Source organism: Fundulus heteroclitus, chromosome 15 (genome assembly GCF_011125445.2).
Source record: "Fundulus heteroclitus isolate FHET01 chromosome 15, MU-UCD_Fhet_4.1, whole genome shotgun sequence".
NCBI classification, from domain to species: Eukaryota; Metazoa; Chordata; class Actinopteri; order Cyprinodontiformes; family Fundulidae; genus Fundulus; species Fundulus heteroclitus.
The window spans coordinates 7647719-7669946 of NC_046375.1; the positions used below are offsets into that span (position 1 = coordinate 7647719).

Genomic DNA, 22228 nt, shown 5'->3' on the forward strand with positions numbered 1-22228 from the left:
AAAAGTAGAAACAAGTGAGCGTTTGGTATTTATAGCTTAGTAGTTTCCATTAGATGCTGATCATTGGCTACCAGAGTAAAGCTCTGTACCATTATGAGAGTTTTCCAATGTTACTCCCAATCTTTCACAGTTTTGAGTATTACAATTTAAGTCAAGTCTGTTGTGTTCACAAATTGTTGGTTCCCAGTTACATTTAAGGAGCATTTATTTGGCCATTTTCTCTTTCACAGCCTTGAAACAAAGCCAGTACAGTGGGTGGAAAGCTGGAAGGGTTTATTTTTGTTAGCATATTACTGTAACACACCGAGAATAAACATCATAGCCATAGTTCCTTGTATAAACATTTATAAAAAATGAACTTCTTTATTTTTTTTGTTTTGTTACAGCAACAAACCTCACTTTTTTCCATGGGAATTGTACGTAATGCATTAACACATAATGAGTGTGTCCTTATTTTGAATATTTAGAAAATCCTAAAATAAAACCCAGTGGACCCAAAAGTCAGTCAGTAAAAGGAGTTCAATTGTGTTTAATTTAATCTCTGTGTTACTGCTTTGTGAACAGCTAAGAGGTTTGTCAGAGAGCATCAGTGAAAAAAAGACCATCATGAAGATCAAGGATCGCAGCAGGAATGGGGAAATTTAAAGTTAGGTTAGAGTTAGGTTCTAAAACAGTTATCAAAGAAAGTCACATTGGGTCTTTTTTAACTCTGGAAACAACAAGTCAGGTGGGAGAATCTGTTAAGAGTTTGAGTTAACAACTAATCTTGGCCTTTATGGCAGAGTGTTGAGGAAGAAACCATCTGCCTTTTGGGCATCGAGTAGGCTAATATGTACACACGTTATCTGTTTAACCATTATGTGGTTTACTTGAAAGAAGTGGTAAGACAGAAACCCAGCTTGAAAAAAATGTTTCTGCTTAAGAGGGACGTTTTCAACTATTTTAGAAAAAATTAATTATTCTTTTTTTTATGATCTTAACGGTGATAACAGTCAATATGTATTTCTGCGAGATTATTTAAGGAAAAGTATGCATTACTTATGGAAGCGTATAAGAGTTGCTTTCACTTTCCTTTCAGATAACAGAAAACAAACAAACAAACAGGGGAAAAAATGCGTTTCACTTACAACAACGACCCGTTGTGGCGTGTGTATGAGGGGTTTACGAGCCGCACCTGAACGCCCCGCGTCCTCTTCCTCAAGCTTCCCGGAGAGCCTTGTGATTGGTTGCCAGTGACATCATCCCACCTCCTGTCTGCGACTGGGCCCCGCCTCTCGACGGAGGGACGCAGCTCTGCGAGGCCCCTCCCACCGCAAGGCCGGACCTCACTGTACGCATTGAAAGCGCTTTTCATATTAAAGGAGACGCGCATTGGCTCGCAGTCGCGTCAATATCTCTGCGCGACTTCTGTAGGCTGGCAGGCTTCCTTCAGTATTATATGTAGGGGAGCAGGGTAAAAGTACTACTACTACTACTAATAATAAAAAATGTTGCCGATTCACAACAAGACCAGGACGGACTGAATGGAGGAGGCGCTGTCAGCGAGGGGAGATAATAAATCAGTCTACTGTCAACCCTGACACTCACCGGTAAGCGCAAAAATACAAGTTATCAGTGGCGCAAGTTGTAGTCAAAACGCACAGACGTGGACCGATTATAAATAATGAAACTGAATATCAAAGGAGTGTTTTATTATGACATTTTTTTTTTTTTACTATTTCAGATAGCCTATGCGTTTTCTTGGGCTTTTTATTCCTTTATTGAGTCAAAGTTACAACCTCTGCCTTTAAAATCAGCCTTCGCATCTGAATGTGTTTTTATTTTTCTTGGACGTGCTGCTGTGAAATTGGATTTTCCTTTTAGTCTGCGGCTCTCCTCATAACTGCCTTATCACATTCTCGGCACGTTCCCCTGCCGGTTTCTTCAATGAATTTTGGTCATGAATGATCACTGCTTCTTTCTCTGCTCAACCTGCACAGGCAGTGGTCGGGACTGGCGAAGCTCTAGGCGGGTGTCTTTTACATAATATGCCGGGAAGACATGCTTATTGAACCCCCTTTTCATCAGGAATGAATTACCATCCCTTTTACCCCCCCCCCCCTCCCCTAATAGCCTACACCGACTTTCCATTTGGGTGAGAGACAAAACTGCAGCATGGCGTTGATGCAGCGTTTTCTTCTCTTGTTCTAAAAGCTTTGGAGCAGACAGAGCAGAGTTGGCATGAAAAATTCAGCAGCACACACACACATATGAGATGTACAGTCTGGACGATGATTCATATTTATTTCTCCCACAGTGATTTAGTTGCAGGACACCTCCTGATGAGCTCGCTGTTTATTATTAGTGGTCACTCTGTCACTCCTAAATGTTCTTTTTTTTTATCATGGGTGTAGCCCTGCAGGTGTTGACGGTGCTAATATTTGGCTCCGCTGGTCACATTTGCAGCTTGCACGTTGCTCTGTCGGTGAAGAGGTTGAGCTGTCTGCCTCGATCAGAGCCTTTCACGCGCTGTTTCTCGACCCTGTCTTCGCAGAGCGGCTTGCTGAGTTCTCCGTAGACGTCCAGCCCTCGGCCTCCCCATGCCTCCATCTCCCCTCGACGACAGAATTGTGGTGGCGCTGCCAAGGCCGATCCGACCTCAGGAACTCCAACTGCGCCTGGACACCAGCTACCTGGACTCCATCACCACCAGCAGCAGCAGCGACACAGTCATCAGCACCACCGTGGTGAAGATCCGGGCGACGGCCAATCTTGTGACGTATATGCCCTCATCCAAGGGCTCCACGCGCTCGTTGTCGTGTGGATGCAGCAGTGCCAGCTGCTGTTCTGTGACTACCTATGAGAAGGACAGCCAGAGCCTAAGCCACAGCCAGGTGAGCGCCAGCAGCCCCAACCTCAGCTATGCCGGGCCGCCCGCCTCCATGGTCAGCAAGCATGAAGTGCTCAGCACGCCCAGCCTGACCCAGGGCCAGCTGAAGCCCTCAGCCACCCTGAGGGTCATCCACCCCAATGAGCTGGCCAAGCGGATGACCTGCTGCCCCATGGGGCACCCTGTCGGCCCCGTCCCCGTCATCATCGACTGCCGACCCTTCTTGGAGTACAACAAGAGCCACATCCGCGGGGCGGTGCACATCAACTGCTCCGACAAGATCAGCCGGCGCCGGCTGCAGCAGGGCAAGATCACTGTGCTGGACCTCATCTCCTGCCGCGAGGGGAAGGACCCCTTTAAGGGCATTTTTTCCAAAGAGATTGTGGTTTACGACGAGAGTACCACAGACCCCAACAGGCTGACGTCTGCGCAGCCTCTGCACGTGGTCCTGGAATCGCTGAGGAGGGAGGGCAAGGATCCCATTGTACTCAAAGGTAAAAGGGAGTCAGACGTGATAAAAAGCAAAAGACACAACAACGTTTTATGGGATTTGGTTTTATGCCAGAGGAAATGCGCTGCTTTAGAGATCTCACAGTTGTAGAATTGCTCGGATGTGAAAGGTTTGTGGCAAAGAGCAGAGGTAGAAATAATTTCTGGAAGTTCGGTAAGCTCTGACCTTTCTCTTTCTGCATACCCGATACTTCCTCTCAAAAGTCATAGCAAGTTACAGCGGCACATTCAGCAGGCGTTCAACCAGTAATCATAGCTATGCTACAGGCATTGGATAGAATGAGGTTCCCATTGTATAACCTTGACTAAAAATGACATTTTCTCTGAATCAGAAACTTTGCACATAGATGAAAACAATAATGCATAACATGATCTAATGGCTTTTATTTAAAGCAACATACCAACGGGTCCGTAGTCTGCCAAATGTAGCTTTTAAACAGCACTACCTTATAAAGTTTGACGGGTGTGGCCTCTTTAGTTTCCACACCTTAAGTGTCCGTGTCTTTTGCACCTGGGAAGATGTCCAAACAGCCAAATTGGTCTTTTCTGTAAGCACAGCAAAAAAAACAACAACACGTTAGCCTTCTGTCAGCCAGCTGACCGGCAGTGCGTAGCACCGGGTGGACGAGGCGAAGCGCTGCATTAATCTGTGCTCCACACTGTGAATAAATTAAGATTTAAGTATTAATTGAACAGCATGTTGTTAAAAGGACAAAAAAATAATAGGATATATTGATCGTAATAATGCTATCTTGAACGTTTGTTATTTATTAATATTTCAATTCTTTCGCTAATACACAATTGACATTAAAAAGTCACAAAATGTTGTGTTTCTGCGTTCTTACTATGTAAAATATTTGACGTACACTTAAAGTATAACAAGATGATATCAAGTTGTCTGTAACTAGCCTGCTGTCTGCTGCTTTACAGACGACTGCTCATCCCTTATCAGCTTAGAGTACAGCCATAAAAAAAAGCGGTGGGTGGCATACTCAGATATTAAACATACTTCTACCCTCATCGACCACTAATAGTAGCTATAATATAGTTAGCCTCTTTACACACATGCTGCTCGTAGTTTGAAAGCTGCGTCATGTTGATAAATTGAACACTGTTAGTGTCCGAACCATGATTGTCCATGTATTTTTTTTTTACTGGAAATATTCCCTAACATCCTAATTTTTTTTTTTTTTTTTTTTGCAAGTGAATGACAAGTGTAGTGGCCATCTTTGAGCTAGCTGACAAGCAGTGTGCAGTAACTAACAGCTGGGGAAGAGTGGAGTGGAATGCCACTCTACAGTTCATGCAGTAGCAGAAGACTGTATTGGGTCCGGCACTTTCTCTCGGCTCGTGAAAAAAAACCTATTTTTTTTTAAAAAGCTGTAACTTTTTAACCTGCGTGTGCCTGATGCACGGCCTGCCTGCGTCCTCTTCATATATTAACACATGCTTACCCTCTTTAGCCTCTCTCTATATGGCAAACATTAAGCGTTTTGCATGAAGTGAGAAGCAGCTGTTAGTAAATAAGGCAATCTGTTGAGATGGGAGTCTTTGGGTGGCTGCCATGTTTTCTATCTTTGGTGTGCTCGCGTGTTTTCGAAGCTGGAGCAGTGTGCCGCGTTGGGGGCTTGGCTGGGAGTGTTTTTCATAATGCCCCGCAGTCACCATGTAGCTGTTAGATCAGAGCACCTTGATCCTTTCTCTTCATGTCTTTTATAACCTGGTCCCCCCTCCACCCCCCGGTCCTTCTGTGGACTTTGATGAAGCAAGGCTTCTCTCCGGTTTGCTCCGGTGTCTGTCTGAAGCTTGCCTCAGTGGGAGGAACAGGCAGACTGTCTTACTTTTTCTTCATCTGGTTTGAATACATATTGCCATTTAAAGACCTTTTTGTTTTTATAACAGTGACAGCCAGTTTCCTACATTCTTTAAAAGTGCGTATTTGATGACATCCTATATTATAAATCATAAATAGATAGATAGATTTATTTATTTAATCAGGACAGTGCACATAATGAACAATCTTATACTACTGTACAGATTGTAAATAAGACAGATTATAGCATAGTTGCTAATTTACATCTGTCGTCCTGAGGCAGGAAAAAAAAAAAAAAAACAACAACACAAGATCACAAAATACAATATCATCAAAATACATAGACACACGTTCAAACAATGACATTACAAAAATAAAATTAGAACACAGTGCAAGGAAGTGGCTTATAGTTCACCAATAAGGTTGTGATGATAAATAGTTTTTACTTCCTAAAATGATTTTAAAAGGTTAAAGGTAAAAAAAAAAAAAAAAAGCACATTGCATGCTGGTTTCTTTACACATACTCAATTAATTGCTCAAATACCAGCAAATGATCATCAGGATTTACGGGTAAACATGGTGACTTCCTTTCCTGCTGCAGTTAAAAGCAGATATGGATTTTGTTCAATCCATCTTTAATAGCCATAAACAGCTCATTGCTTGTTTTGGGAGGATGTCGGTGAGCTTCAGACGCAGCAGGTGATCAGTGGGAGGAGCCCTGGGAGAGGAAGCAATTATTCGTTTTTAAACTGGAATCAAGACGTTGACTCAGCCAAGGGACAGAGACACGTCTCAAGTTTTCTCTTTGGCAGCCCGTGACGCTGGACAGATTTCACCTCTTGCGAAGGGCGCTCGCTCTGAAAATTCTGGCCTCGGTTAATGTTTCTGTTGTTTTTGGGCCGGACTGAAACAAAAGATGCGGTTGTCATGTTGCAACAGATGATAAATAGGCGCTCGCTGTGGCGCCTGGTGGACATGTTAAGTAGAAACTGAAAAAAAAGAAAAAAGAAAAGTTGTGCTTAAAATAAGTTTGAGGTTAACATTGTTGGACACCAAAGAGTCAGGTCTGCTTTTCAACTGCTGCGCTATAATAAGGCTGGGGGCGGTCAAGAAAAATTTAGGTCAGAATTTTATTCGACAGAGAGGTGATCGGTCTTAGACCAGCCATGTTTCCAGCTTGGAAACCTACACTGAAGATGTGTAAAAAAAATCCCTTAAATTCATACTTTACTTCATAGAGTTATAAAAATCCAAATTTGAATGTAAATACTTTTATTCAGTGAGGGGAAAACCCCCCAAAATATTGAAATTGTTTTTTAAAAAAACAACAAATCATCTGTACCATGATTATTGATGCTCCTAATCAGTGGTGGTTCTTGTGTGTGGGCGGGTACCTCTTTCACACCCCCCACACAATAAAACTTACACTTGCTGACATTAAGCTGTTTCTGTAACTTAACACATACTTAAAATGTAGTTATCTCAACCCAATATCCCTATATTAGTAAAAGTATCGAAAATAGTCTTCTTTGTGTCAACATTGACCTCAAATTGTGTTTAAATAATCAATATGCAATTCATTCACTCATTTGTTAATTTATATAGCGGTTTAAAATAACCAACCAAAGTGACCAAAGTATTTAACAGTAAGGTTACAATGCATTAAAAAAGCATGCAACTGAAAAAGCAGGCAACAGGAAAATGAAAATCATAGATAAAATACCATCATATTACTTGGTCTTAAAAGCCTGCCTGAAAAAAAAACAAAAAACTCTTAAGCTTAGATTTAAAGATGACTGGGTCTGTGGTGGAGCGAAGGTCTAAAGAAAGTTGGTTTTAAAGGTGCTGCCACTAAAAATCCCCGGTCACCCCAATGCTTACACTGCAAAAACAGAACTAAAAATAAGTAATATTTTCCTAAAATGAGCGTATCTGTCCTTGATTTGAGCAAGTAAATAAGATGATCTGCCAATGGAATAAGATTTTTGCATTTAAAATAGGAACAACTCATTTCCATTATCTTATTTCAAGTGCAGGATGTCTAATTATGTTATTTTAGGGGTCAAAATACTCATTCCATTGGCAGATAATATTATTTACCTGCTCAAATCTAGGACAAAAAACACAAATTTTAAGAACATTTTACTTATTTTTAGATCCGTTTTTGCAGTGTACGTCTAGTTGATCTAATAAAAGTTGATTTGATGGGCTCAGGGATCTGCCATGTACAGAAAGACGTAACAGTTCAGACAAATAAGATGGGGCCCGGTCGTTAAGAGCTATAAAAACAAACAATCAAGGTTTAGAATCATTTCTAGAATGGACAGGATGCCAGTGTAAAGGGCATAAAACTAGGGGGATGCGCTCATGTCTCACAGGTTTGACTGATTCAAAATAACAGATCCCTTAAAATAAATCACCTTGTCTTGTATTTAAGTGTGGACGGCGAAGCCTCAAATTAGATACCAACTTAAGTCTAATTAGGCCATGGTATATAGCATCATGCGCATTCATCAATAAATAAGCAATCAAAAGTTTTTTTTTTCCTCCAGGGCTCCTGGTGTCTCCCAGGCTGCAGCCATAGTGCCCACATCAATAATACAAATAAACATTTTAGTGATTTACAGTTAATCCCACTGTTGAGGATCTTCAGGAATCCATGGCCTCCTATTTCCCTTACATTGGTGATTTTTACACATCTTTACAAGAATTGCCAAATAGATGGATGTATTTGTACATTGCTTTGCTGATGTAATGTTATCTTATGCTGTTTCATTTTTGACTGACAACTCTGTTTTTGGGGGAGTATTTGCGAACCATTGAACTATAGAGTTTTTTTTCCTTTTCCTATCGTAAATTTATGGTGAATACCAGATTAAATAAGTAAGTGAAAATAAACTAAGTTCTAAACGGAACTAGAACACAATAAGCTTTAAGGAAAGTACCAGAAACACAAAAAAATTGCTTCACTTTCATTTGAGAGAAGTGCAAAACATCCGCTGTAAAAATTTACTTCAAGATTTCATTTTATAAAAGCCGAAAACAATATGAATTGTTATTGGCTTTTTTTTTTTTTTTTTTTTTTGCAGTTCAATATACATTTCTTTCCTGGGATACAGAGGATTCTTGTATCAGACTGGATTAAAATTAACTAATACGTTATATTCTGTGGGCCAGATTAAGTGAACTCGCAGTCCAAAAGTGGCCCGGGAGCCGCCAGTTGACAAGAATTAAAACAGTTTTTAGGCCCGAGCAGCGAAGCGCTGCAAAGGCCTATTGTTTTTTTTTGTTTTTTTTTTTGTTTTTTTTAACACAAGTTGTATCTAGGCGAATTTTAGATTTACCATGTAAAGGATTTTTAAATTTCTTAATTGGAGTGCAGCCTATTGTAAAAATAATAAAAAAGGTTGGTGTAATCAGCACAAAAAATATGTAAAACAAGAAATTTAAAAATTAAAACATTAAACTAAACCAAACAAAAATGAAAAGATAAAATAATGTTAATAAATAATTATTGCCACTGCTTTAGATACATACATATTGTCCATGAATGCTCTGTATCACTCAAATGAAAGCTTATACAAATAGCCTGTGAATGATTTGTTTAAGTATTTCTACAAATATAAGCAAGTTCACTTACTAACTGGATTAATTGAACTCTCAAGAGCTAGCTCGTACAGACCAAACGAGAACTAAATGCAAGAAATCACCAAACTGCAATTGAGCTGCTGTATTTTTAGCCGTGTATTTAAATATTCAGGGTTAAGCTAAATATGTCTAGGTTATATTAGTGTTACTACAAAATGAGCCATTTTGAAAAGGAAAACAGACTATAATAGACTATATTAGGTGCGGTTTTTAACACCTGACTTTAACTTTAAGTTTATTTTAATTCTAACTCACTTGTTTGAAGATAATCATGATGGTAATCGAAACTCTCAGCTCTGTGGCTGCTCAGAGCCTAAAAATGAAACAAAGAAGGAAATGCTTTCAGTCTAAGTAAAAATTCCCTGTTCTCTAATGTCTTCTTGGTTTGGCCACAGCTCCTGTAATCACTTCCCTTTCTTTTATTTACCAAAGAGTAATTATCCCATATTATAGTGTGGGCTTGGCCAACTTAATGCCATGTTTAGGCTGATGTCTTTGGTAATGGTTAACAATCTGTCTGTTTTATGAAAACAACAACTTTCTGTGGAGATTCCCACCTGCTTCCCCCCCATGGGGAAGTTGTAAGGCTGTGGGATGACCTCACGCCGCATGTCGTCAGCCCTTGCATTGTGAACAATACACAAACTGATACTTGGACCCCATCCCTGCAGTGTTGAAGGGAAACTTTGGCCTGTGGCATCGTTGTAGCAAACAGGTGCAAACCAGTTATTTGGAGAAGTGCACGTGAGAAGTCTGTTTAGCGCTGAGAGGGCCCGTTTTCCAGCGCATTAGTTTATTTGAGCTGACTGTAGAGATCCTTCTAAATTTAAATTAAAATATAAACGGAGGCGTTCAAGTCAGTACAAAATATGAGTGTCGTTTTCTGGCTTCAGAGCTTGTGAAAGCCTATTGGTTTTATCAGATACCGTATGTATGTATGCAAAGTTTTGTAGTCCTACTCAGTTGTAACACGAGCCCTGTGTTGGTCAGACTATGTATTTTTGGCCTAGATTCTTCCTGTGGGAATTAAACCTTTAACCCACGCTGTGCTAGCTCCAAACACTGTTTGAGCAGATAAAACTATGAGATTAAGTTTAAATAAAAAAAAAAGACTGAGCATAATTTAATAGAGTGTGATACATTTAGCTCCAAAGAGGATCTGATACACATATTGGGATTATAAGAACAAAATGAGACACGTTTTTAACATATTGGGGAAGCTAAGATTGTACATTGTTTTTTTTTTTAAATATATATATAAATAGAGTAAAAATAACATGAATCACGGTGTTTTAAACACAAAGAGGACCGGCGTATTGAAATAAACTAAAAGTGGTGGGGGTCTCTTACAGTTATGTAACTGAGGGTTGTCAGATTTTTGATAAACAGGTATTTTGCAAGGCAACCTTAATAAAATAAAATATAAATAAATATTTAAATTTGTAGCCCCACAGAAGGGAAATTTGTCTCAGCGTTTAACCCTCCCCTGTCAGAGTTGTGGCTGGACCGGAACGCAGAAAATAGCTCGGGAGGCGCATGTTGAGTAGAAGGTGATTTATTAAACGAATAAACAAGACTTGCAGGTTTAATATACGAGGCGAACAGGCTGACAGGGAAACAGTGACCGGGAGCAGGGGCACGGATGAAGACGGAGGACCTGACGATATGTCTGACAAGAAGGACTGACATTAAAGGGGAAGAGATGGAGGGAAACAACGGGTGGATAATTAGGCACAGGTGAACTGAGTGAAACAATCAGCTGTGGGAAACTGGCTGGAGCAGAGGGAGAACCGAATCTAACGGAGAATAATAGTGTGTTCCATTTGCCTTTGGTGGTCGGAAAATGTAACGGGAACGGCGCCTAAAGTTGGTATTATGAGTCAGAAACTCGGTGCAACGGGATGATACCCGATTTCTGTAGTCATGATGGCTGCTACTCACAACAGCACTGAGTAAAACCTCGTACTCTGACCGTTTTTAGCAGCTATCTATTATTATGTAACATTAAGTCAGTCATATAGGTGCTACCTTTCAGTGTTCATCAGACGGGGTGTCTCACCTTTGTTTATTAGCACAAAATACCGCCTAGAACAGCGTCAATGTCATTGTTATTGTTTTGACAACAGTGCGAGCGTCCATTTTCTTTCTTACTGTCCGACAAGGGAAACTGGAACGCAAAAAGGCGGAGATGACGCCATCTGCGACTCGTTTGTCCCGATCTCCGAGGCAAAAGGAACACGCCATAAGCTAATAGGTCTGACATGGGGGGAAAGAATCAAAGTAACTAAGAAGGAACAGGTCTAACAGATAGGAGACTAATAACAGAAGTAAACTAAAACAGGGCCTGAACCTAATCATGAGAATGTCTGAACAGGAACTGAGCTAAAGGAAGGCAGGCATAAAATAAGGATCTAACAGAACTAATCAAATAATAAGGACGTAACTACAGTAACAGAAAACATGTAACACAAATGAGGATCTTTAAATAAACTAATACTAAGAAGGGACAGACCTAACAGACGACAGAACAAATAAAGGACATAACTAACCAGACCGGGCCTAATCTAACCAATACCCAAATATACGATAAACATAAATGCTGAACAGAAAACTAACATACGATAACACGAGGACCTAAGGATGAACTTAACAAAACAACAGAAGCAGCGCTAACAGAACTACTGAAATAGTATAGAAAAAACACAAAGCTAAACAGGTGGCGAAACGAGGATCTAAGGGTGAACAAAACAACAGTACACATACTCAAACTTCAGGGTCCCCAGGGAGCTACCATAAGTAATCACCCCCCCCCGGAGATCCTGACAATCCCTTAAGGAGCAGTAGGCTGAGTGGAATACAGAGAGCAATCTGTGGTCAAGGGTCTTGCACAGCGATCCAGAGTGACAGGCTGAATTTCAAACCGGCAACCTTTGAGGACTCTCCAAGACGAAAATGCCTGGCTCCCTGCACGCACACCCAAGAATTACTTACGTTCTTATTTCAAATTAAGAGTCCACAAAATAGATGCAGGGTGTTATGCTTTAAACCAAAGGTGTCCAAAGTGCAGCCCGGGTACCATTTGTGGCCCTCTGAGCAATGAGGACACCCCCCCCCCCCAACCACAATGCAACAATGGAGCTAATCAGTCCTGTAGCACACTTTCTATCTTTTAGGGCGATGTTTTCATGGACAAAGAAGATTATGTTAAATTTTTAACATTTTAGGCAAGCTAAGTTTGTCCATTTTTTTTTAAATAAATAGAGTAAAACATTAATCACAGATGTTTTCATAGACAAAAACTAATTATCTTAGAATAAAAAATGCAGGTACAACAGAAATCCATTCTCACTTATTAACCAGACTGAAGACACGTTATTCTTAAACTTAAAAAAAAATAATAAAAAAATGATTTTTGTGGCTCTCGAGTGCTTTCAGTTTTACAATTGTGGCCCTCGTGGCAAAAGGCAATCAGCTTTATAACTAGGGGAAATATATTGTGGTGTTTTAATATCACACAAAAACTTGTCACTCCACTTAAATTGAATCTAAAATTAATAAACGCCGGACAGTTTTCTAAGTGCTTGGGGGAAAAATATGATCGCAGTTGTTTTTTTTTGTGCGTTTGCAGGAGGCCTTAGCTGCTTCAGGCAGAGCCACGAAAACCTGTGCGAGCACTCGCTCCACCTCCACGAGGGCTTGGACACGGGCGCGTCCGCCGGCCTGACGGGGCCTCTACCTCACTCTCTGCCCTCCACCCCGGACATCGAGAACGCAGAGCTGACCCCCATCCTGCCCTTCCTCTACCTTGGGAACGAGCAGGACGCTCAGGACCTCCACCTGCTGCAGCGCACGAACATCGGCTACATCCTCAACGTCACCACCCACCTGCCTCTTTACCACTATGACACCGGCCTGTTCAACTACAAGCGCCTGCCCGCCACCGACAGCAACAAGCAGAACCTGCGGCAGTACTTCGAGGAGGCGTTTGAATTCATCGGTAGGGACGTCTTGAAAAACCTTTACCATCACGAACTGGGTATAAATATACCCAAGAGGGTGCAAAACAGAAAAATTAGATAACAGAAAGCTATTTGTTGCTCATAACAAAAATAATTATGGAAATAACTAAAGGTTAAAAAGAAGGTTGTAAGGTGGGGGAGAAAAAAACAAGTCATGAATCATCACTGGATTGTGCTTTTAGCCACACACTCCTACATACTGCTGTAAGAAGCTGCTGAAACAGAAAGTTTAACTTCAATCTAGTATTAAATTGTTTTTTTTCCCCTCCTGAAAATAACCCAACACATCCTCATCTGATTCATTTTTGTAGGCCTTGTAGACGTTTTTATACCATTCCAAGTACACGTTTGAAATTAAACCATGTGACAGCTAAGTGGCGGTGGAACTGATAATAACTCTTACATATCTGAAAGGTCATCCCAGAATGAACAATGCCGTTGTATGAATCTGAAAAGGTCAGAACCCACTGGTCTATCTTTGTAAACATTTATCGTTTTATTTTTGGACCTTTTATCAGATGTAGTAGCTACAAAATATAAAGCCAAGTCCTTTATGTTTAAAGTAAATTACCTGAATCTGTTAAAAGCCAAAACGACACGTTTATTAGTCTGTTTTCCTCAAAAATCAAGTTGTGTTTTTGTGTTGCTTGCTAAACAGCTTGATATCACAGAGGAGCTAAACAATAAGCCCCTCCAAGTTCATGGTTTACGCAAGAGCCAGTTAGGTGATTCATAATTGCACCAGTACTGATTTATTTTGTGTTTGCAGCGGGTCAATAATGCAGTTTGTGTTGACACAAAGAATTATCTGTTAAATACTCCCCGTTGCCTTGAGAAAAAAGATGGTGCTGAGCCTTTTTTCCCCATTCCTGCTGAAGAGTTTAGGTGTAGCCCTCGAGTGAAAACATTACACTGAATTTAAAACAAATATATTTCATGATCTAATTTCATTTCTTAAACACAGATTTGTTTAATAGGGTCCCCTTAATAATAAGATCACTTAAATTACCGCAGCATTATTGCCTGATGATTTTGTGGATTCAAATATGAGTTTTATCTTTTTTCTCTCTGTTGTAAACGAGTGGAACAAAAGCTTGTAGCCTTTTTTCAGCCAACTGACCGTCAGTGTGCAACGACAAACAGGAAAAGTCATTACATGGCTCATTACTATATGAAAAAAAGTTTGTAGTAGTTTTGAAACAGTTTTAAAATTTACTTTCATCACAGTAACACGCCCATGCGTAGAAGCTGTGTGGCAACCTGCAAAACTACATAAACCTTATACCATAAATCTTTTGTTTAACTTTTCGATAATTATATACAGAAAACGGATGAAGTAAGTGCGGATGAGGGCTTCTCCAACCGATCTGGCTGTTACTTCTCCAAATTTTTTTTATTTGTTTCCTTTTTTATGAACTAGTTCTCTAACTATACATAATTAAAGTAGTGTGAGGTCATGACAATAAATGAACAAAAAGAAAATCACAGGATGCCAATTTGAAAACAGTTCTTTGGCACATTCCGTTATGAATTTAAATGTTTCTTTTTGTTTTATGTTTTTATTCCTGGTTATGAGAAATACCTCCAGTTTTTTTTTTCTTGTCATGAGGTTATTTCCAACCCTTCAATGCTGTGAAGTTTGAGATGTCAGTGGAAATCAGGTACTTCTCCATTAACAGCCTAAAGCAAACAAAGCAGCAGTAGAGTCAACAGAAGTCATTTTTTCCAGTGTTACTTCCTGTTGTATAAAACCGAAGACTTTATGTCAGTGTACCTGAAAAAGAAACTGTTTGTAACCCTGGGACTGACTCATGAGCAAATTTTAAAGTTTAAAACTCAAAATTTCAAGTAAACAGACTATTATTGGCTGCAGTGTGAGCTATCAATGAGACGAGCTTTTGGCAATTAGCCATGATCCAATAAACTAAGATTTAAAAAAAAATTGGTTTAAAAGTGCTGCCCCTACCCCACCTGTTGCTGTGTACCGACCGTCAGCTGGTTGGAAAATTTTAAATAATGCTTACATAAAATACAATTATGGTTTCTTTGAAATTATCAGAAAGGCATGGGATCTAAAAAAAATCTCCATCTTACTGTTAAGTTAATCAGAGATGGATAGTAACTAGTTACATTGACCTGAGTAACTTTTTAAAGAAAATGTACTTTATGGAGTAGTTTTACTGCACTGTACTTTTTTACTTTTACTTGAGGCATATTATTACTCAAAATATCGCTACTCTTACTTGAGTAAAATTTCTGGCTCTGGCGAGTAACTTCATGAATAAATAACATACTTTTTTAACAAAAAATGCACCAGAGAGACAAAAACCTAGAGTTCATATTAAAGTGAGACTTCTTATTTGTACACAAGCTTTGTTATTTTAATGTTATTTTCTATCTGCTGAGCTCATTTGGAGGTAAAATGGACATACAGTAAACAGTAGATATTGTCATTGGAAGTACTTTGTAACTGTTCTAACATGCTGTATATACATTAACTGCTAGTGTTGCATTCAAGTTTAATGTTGAAAAAAACATATTCAGATAAGTGTTTCTTTTGTCTTTAAAAATGCCAGAATTTCCACATAACCTTGTATTTCTATCTGTTCAATTACATCATTTGTTGTTATCATTAGTTACTCAGTACTTGAGTAGCCTTCTGACTGAATACTTTCTTACCCTTACTTGAGTAATTTCTTAGCTAAACCTTTTTACTTTTAGTAAAAAGTACTTTTTAGAGTAAAACTATGTGGAAGTAGTGCTATTCTTACTAGTGTTGCGCCGATGTCATTTTTTGGCCCCGATACCGATACCTGGCTGTGCAGTATTGACCGATACCAATACCATCTGTTTGAAATTGATGTGTGTGTATATATGAAGAACTGCATACTACTCAGGGTAGTAGAACTTTTTATTGCCTACCTGGAATGGGTGACAATAGTTGAATAAACTTTTGGCTTTCAAAGGCCAAAATAGTGCAACATTCATGAAATTATAACATGTATAATAGGAGTGCAACAGTAAGACAGTAAAATTACATTAATAACTGAATAATCTCTTTTAAACCCTGAGTTTTGGCTCTCAAATGGCAAAATAATGCTACTTTCATGAACTTATATAACATGTATAATACTAGTCGGGAGAGAGAAGGCTGCGTTCAAGTGACATACAAACATCAAAATGGTGCTCTCTCTATAAGGTGCCCTATTTGTTGGTACTCACCGATGCCGATACCACCATTTTAGTGCTGGATCGGAGCCCCATCCGATACTGGTATCGGTATCGGTGCAACACTAATTCTTACTTTAGTACAATTTTTGGCTAATCTACGCACCTCAGTTCTACCTCTACACGCACTGGTTAACAAGCTACTTTAAGTGAAAAGCTATCATACAATGGTATACAATTTTTGTGGGTATGAAGTGGGAGTATGAAGGGATGAAATAAAGAAGCACCGACATGGAAAACGGGTGCAAATTGTTAAATGAATAACAAATGCTGTTTTGAAAACATTACAGTTGTCCTGACAATACAGGCGGATGCTATTTATAATACTTCTCCTCTGGTTATTCAGTATTAATTATGCCATTACTTCTTTGAAAGGTCAAAACAGAGGAAGTTTGATTTATGTTTCCATCTGTCCATCTCAATGCAGAACTTCAAAATGCGGCTAATGAACGGCAATGATCTAGAACCGATCTTATGCACGGCTATGAAGGAAGTTGCCGGATGACTGAACTTCCTCACAGAGAATAAACCATCTGTTTTGCCGTGCTTTGATTTCTGTCCATGTTCCTTTCCTCAGAGGAAGCACATCAAGCAGGTATGGGCCTCCTGATCCACTGCCAGGCGGGCGTGTCGCGATCCGCCACCATCGTGATCGCCTACCTGATGAAGCACAGCTGGATGACCATGACCGACGCCTACAAGTTCGTCAAAAGCAAGAGGCCCATCATCTCCCCGAACCTCAACTTCATGGGCCAGCTGCTGGAGTTTGAGGAGGACCTCAACAACGGAGTAACGCCACGGATCCTCACGCCGAAGCTGATCGGCGTGGAAACGGTCGTCTAGACGAGCCGCTCGACCCAACGGTCTTTGCCGTGACTCACGCTGCTGTATGAACTGGTTAGGGTGAACGAGTGATTTGGTATATATTTTTTTAAAAATCTCCTTGGCTTCATCTTGGAGTCTCTTGAGGTCATGACCTCTTGGTTGATGGTGATGAGAGACGGAAAAGTCAGGAGGAGAAGGAGGAGGAGGAGGAGGCAAATCAGGAGGGGAAGAAGGGGGAAAATATTCGATTGTGCTTCGGCACAGTCACATATAAAAAGGGACTGAGGCACACAGTTTGCAGACTCAGGCAGGGTTGGCCACAGCAGTGCCTGTCTATAAATAAATAATAATAAAAGATAAAAGATAAGGACATGTTTGACGTGTTAATCTTGTTGTTCTATTTTTATACAGGGGTTTTAAGGAGATGACCATGACGAGCCACCAAAGGCTCACTGTGCAATAATTACCGCTGAATGCAACCTTGATCTTATATGTGTATATATTGGTAATGATCAAGAAAAAACAATTCCAGCTCTTTGCTGAAAAACCATCTTGATTTTAAGTGTAACAAGTGTTCAGCTCTATATATGTTTATGGTGCATACAGTCATGCTGTAAGATTTGGCGCTGAGAACCAGAGGAGGAAGGAAAAAAAAAAAGAAGAAGATTTTACTTTAAGTGCAGCTTATGGGATTTTGTTTGCCGAAGCATAACTTCATATCTTCTGTGCTCGCTTCAGTGTGTTGGCTTTGCCATTCGTGCGTCCGCGTATATTTTTAGCAATACGCGTACTACCAGACAGCCATAAGAGCTCTTTTTATGCATGGCTGCTGGTGGAGGAGTAGAGCGAGCGCTGAAATAATCGGGGAATATTGTAAAACAGGGCTACTGCTGATGTTTAATGTAACACAAGAGAGGATTTTCACTGCCTGCTTCTGTCTCCTCTGTTTGTTTTTGCTCCACTTCCTCCATTAGCCAGCTCTGTTGCACTGTACAGCGCCGTGCACCGTCTTGTGTCCGCTCGCATCCAATCTTCTTGGCAATGCCCCACGTTCCCGGCTATTACTCAGCCAAGTTCTATGGTAGCAACACGGAGGTGTGTACTTCGCATAAACACAAATGTCCTGTTACGGGGTTCTGTTTATTGGGACAGCAGTGGTACAGCATAGCGGCGTAACCTTGAAATGGAGTTGTTCTGAGCTGCTTGCTGCTGTCACGTGCTGCTTCAGTGCCTCTATCGATGCCTTAATCCATCTGCATTTGGCAAAAAAAGAAGAACAACAACAAAAGAATGCCATGCAAAAAAAAAAAAAAAAAAGCACTAATAACTGACCAAACGTCACATAAGGAAATAAAATTTTGGGCTTTCGTTTTTTTCGTTTTGTTTTGCATTTTGCAAGGATATCACAGAGACAAACTTCCCTGATGCTGTGGTTGATCCTTATTAGACAAATGTCATTTTGGTAATTATTTTCTGATCAAACAAGACAATGTTAAAAAGTCAATTTGACATTAAATGGAATTTGGGCGAAACACACAAACGTTTTCTATGTTTCTCCTGTTAAATGTTAAATAAACATGTGACATACAGCCCCTTCCCCATTTTGCTACCTCTTGTGATGGTGTCTAGAAAAACACCCTTATAACAAATTCTCCTCATGTATTGGTAGCAAAATCTTACACTGAAAATGTTTCAAAACAATCCAACATTTAAATTTTAGTACATTTATTATGCAAGGAAGAAGATCCAATGTTAAGTCACGACTGGTTTTATCAAGACCACCGCTGCAACAGTTTCTGGTACCTAACAATTTAACAAAATAATGTAGGTAAAGCCTTTTTGATGTATACTTTTCTTTTTTTTAAGTTGATCAAAGTGCCAAGGAACTTTTATTTTGAACTATGTGTAAGGTGTATAAGTAAATGACACATAGGCCCATTTGTCTTAGCGACTCAAAACTAGAAATACAAGAGAACATGACATTTAAGAGAGGCATGTGAGTTTTTGTGCCTGGAATTTCAAACGAGGCCATTCAGAGCAACAGTTAACACATTTAGAAAAACCGTAGTTGTGACGAATAAAGCTGGCCGAGGCTTATCTTGCCACCGTACACAGTAAGGAGGATGGTAATGAAGGCAAAAACAAATCTTACCTCAAAAGTTCACTTTTGATTAACTGATATTATAATATTTTATTGTTAGAACAATTCTACAAATCTTTACATAGAATACCAGTAAATTCAGAGTTTTTTTCTGGCAGTGGAATATGAATACAGTATATTAGTAAAACACAATGAACCAGTGGTTGTCCCTTCTGCAGCAAACTAGTCAGAAATGTACTCTGGAAACTCCACTATACGCCCCTCCGTCATCTGCTTAGATGTGACGCTGATCTACTGTCATTGCTTCAGACTATGCAGCCATGCTGGTGGATTTAACATGCTTTAAATCCACAATACAACAGCTGATCTGTTGAAAACCAAGATTTTATTTTTGCTTTGTAGAGTATTTTGCAAACAAAATCAATTTCCATGCTAGGATAATAGCCTAACCAAAGTATCTTTTTGTGCCCTGCAACCAAGTTCTCTGAGTTATTGATGTACTGATTTTGTTATATCGATTAGAGTACATTAAATGGGACATCTTATGCCATTTTAAGCATGTGTATAAAACAGAGCACAAACTGTAAACACGTTTTTTAAATTATATGTGTGCATTGTTTAAAAACTGAGCATTTAATATACTTGTGATCAGTGTTGTGTGAAGCCTTTGTGTTCGGGCTCCAAAACATGCTACTTTGATCTAATTGAGCTGTTAAAAATCCTTCCAAAAAACAACGACGGCCAGTCTTTCCACTGAAGGGAAAGCCAAACAAAATCTGTATTTTAGAGTGAATCCAAAGCTGAACTGAAGCAGCCTCTTCACACACACTGCCCCGACTCTGTTTATGTTCCTCGTGCTCCTGGTCTCTGTTCAGCTGTCCATTGCGAGGCATAAAATGAAGCACAGGGCTAACTATAACTTTGTCAAGATGCCAAATCCATCATCTGTTATGCAGTACGCCCACTGCATCATCCATCTCATCTTTCAATAGGAATCCAATAGTTTAGAGATGATCATCTGTTGTTTGTCGGTAGGAAGAGAGATGATACAAGTACGTACGCACACTGTCTGCTCAGGATGGCTTGAAGACAGAGATCTGCAACAACAACTTGGTTAAAGCAAAATCCCTCCTGTGAAAAAAATCATGCTATGCAAAATGAGATTGTCACGAGATGTTTCCAAAAAGTCATGAAATTGTTTTTCTGTTGTGAGATCTTGGATTTTCTTTTTAGAAAGAAGGTTTAAAAAAAAAAAAAAAAAAAGTAAGTCGGACCTTTTTTTTTTGTTGCTGTCGTCACTTGTGTCTACTGGTGCTCCATGATTAAACAATATATGTTAATTACCATAAGATGTGCGTCTTATGCATTGTTATGTAAAAAAAAACTATAGATGGCTTACAATAGGTCTGAGCCAACATAACATGAGAAAAATGGATGCTTTCATTCAACCTGCTGGTCCTGCAACTTTCAGTAGCAAATGGCTTTTTTTTTTATTGATCCCTCTGACTGAAAAAAATCTGACTTTACTCCCTTTCTGGAGATAAAGCATGCTGTGTGCTCCTGCTCTTAAAGGGGCCTTATGGTGCTCTCCGTCTTTCGTACACTGTTCCCTCTGTGGAGGTCACACCTTGACTGACTCCAAAAGGCATCTGCTCCCATTTATTTGGAGACAAGGTTCTGAATTAAGACAATATCAATCTGTCACGTTCAATGTGGCCTCTTCACGACTTGGACTTGTTTAAGAGTCTCTCTGCTTTGGGCTTGGACGCTCTGGTGGATTTGGGCTTCGCTCTTTTAAGAGTCACTGTATATTTCTCTGTGTCTGTAGTCTACAGTCAAGTATTTACGGTATATAAATGCATATACATATATATATCTATTTTCTTTGTATGCATATATTCATTACTATTTTTGCACTGACTTACTGAGAGATGGATTTTTGTTTTCCACAAAGGGTGCTACTATACTGGAGGCCTTCTCCCACACCTTTTTTGCATGACTTGCTCAAAATTCCTCGACTGGTCTGTCATCTCTCCTCCTTGAACTGTTGTAACTGAAGCACTGTAATTTTGTAATCCCTACTTGTGAGCTTTGAAATAAAGAGGGAGGCTTCAAATTTGGTGTGGTGTCCTGGAGGCCTGTTTTCTAGGCAGTTCCTGCTTCTTTCTTAGCTGCTTCCTCTTGCTAAAGTAGAAAAAAAAATATTTTGAAAAGGATATTCTTACCTCATTAACAAAAACAACAACAACATTCAGATGGTTCTCAGAAATAAGAACAGGGCCAATAGGTGCTGATGTATTGGATACTTAAATGAAAAGGAAGGACAAAACATTTGCTAATTTTTATTTGACCATAGCTGATACCTCTTGTTAATTAAGGTTTAGCCTACAGCTAAAGAGTAATAAACATTACAAAAGAAAATGCACTGTTTTTGTTTTTCTGGCCTCTTTTGTCTGCTTAATACATGTAAATTGGCTGGAATTAATCTTTTTAAAAGTATGTGAAATATCCCCCTTACACCAGGCTGAGAGTCTCCCGGATCTCTAGGATCATTCAAATGTCTTTGGACCTTCAGAAGAATGCTTTATAACAATGGTTTTATAAATATGAGAGACTTTTGCTCCCCCACCATCAGTTTCAGCCCCACTGTGGAGGGGAAAAGCCTGTTTTCATCATCTTATCACGCCGAGCATAGGTGAATACAGATAATGGTGTTTTTGGCTCAAATGCAGTGATCCACCAAGGCAAGGCAAGGCAAATTTATTTGTATAGCACAATTCAGTACAGGGACAATGCAAAGTGCTTTACATGATTAAAATATAGGAAAATAAAACAGAATAAAAGCAAGTAGGAATAAAATGTAGAAACAAAGAAGAACATTTAAAACAGTTTAACTAGAACAGTCAAAGGCAATCCTAAACAAATGTGTTTTTATTCTTGATTTAGGCTTTCCGCACTTTTACAGTTTTCTTGAAGTTTGTTCCAGATAAGCGGAGCATATGAACTAAATGCTGCTTCTCCGTGTTTAGTTTGTGTTCTAGGTATGCAGAGTAGACTGGACCTGAGTGGTCCTGAGTGGTCTGGAGGGTTGATACACTGATAACAAGTCTGTAATGTATTTAGGTGCTGAGCCATTCAGGGATTTATAGACTAACAGAAGTATTTTAAAGTCTATTCTCTGAGATACAGGGAGCCAGTGTAAGGACTTTAGAACT

General features: G+C 39.5%; 1 protein-coding gene across 1 annotated transcript; it reads left to right on the top strand.

Moving 5' to 3' along the window:
• Window positions 1-1325: 1325 nt before the first annotated feature.
• Window positions 1326-21134, top strand: dusp10 (dual specificity phosphatase 10). Its single transcript, XM_012869108.3, has 4 exons — window positions 1326-1589; window positions 2534-3363; window positions 12469-12837; window positions 16665-21134. The coding sequence occupies exons 2-4, from the start codon at window positions 2580-2582 to the stop codon at window positions 16928-16930; spliced, it is 1419 nt and encodes a 472-aa protein (XP_012724562.1). The 5' UTR covers window positions 1326-1589; window positions 2534-2579; the 3' UTR covers window positions 16931-21134.
• The last annotated feature ends 1094 nt before the right edge of the window (window positions 21135-22228 follow it).

What these genes read in the sequence shown, in the direction of transcription:
- dusp10 (XM_012869108.3), top strand. Translation starts at nt 2,580, where the DNA reads ATGCCTCCATCTCCCCTCGACGACAGAATTGTGGTGGCGCTGCCAAGG. An exon ending in GGATCCCATTGTACTCAAAG is followed by an intron (nt 3,364 to 12,468) that starts GTAAAAGGGAGT and finishes GTGCGTTTGCAG; the next exon opens with GAGGCCTTAGCTGCTTCAGG. An exon ending in GGAGGCGTTTGAATTCATCG is followed by an intron (nt 12,838 to 16,664) that starts GTAGGGACGTCT and finishes TCCTTTCCTCAG; the next exon opens with AGGAAGCACATCAAGCAGGT.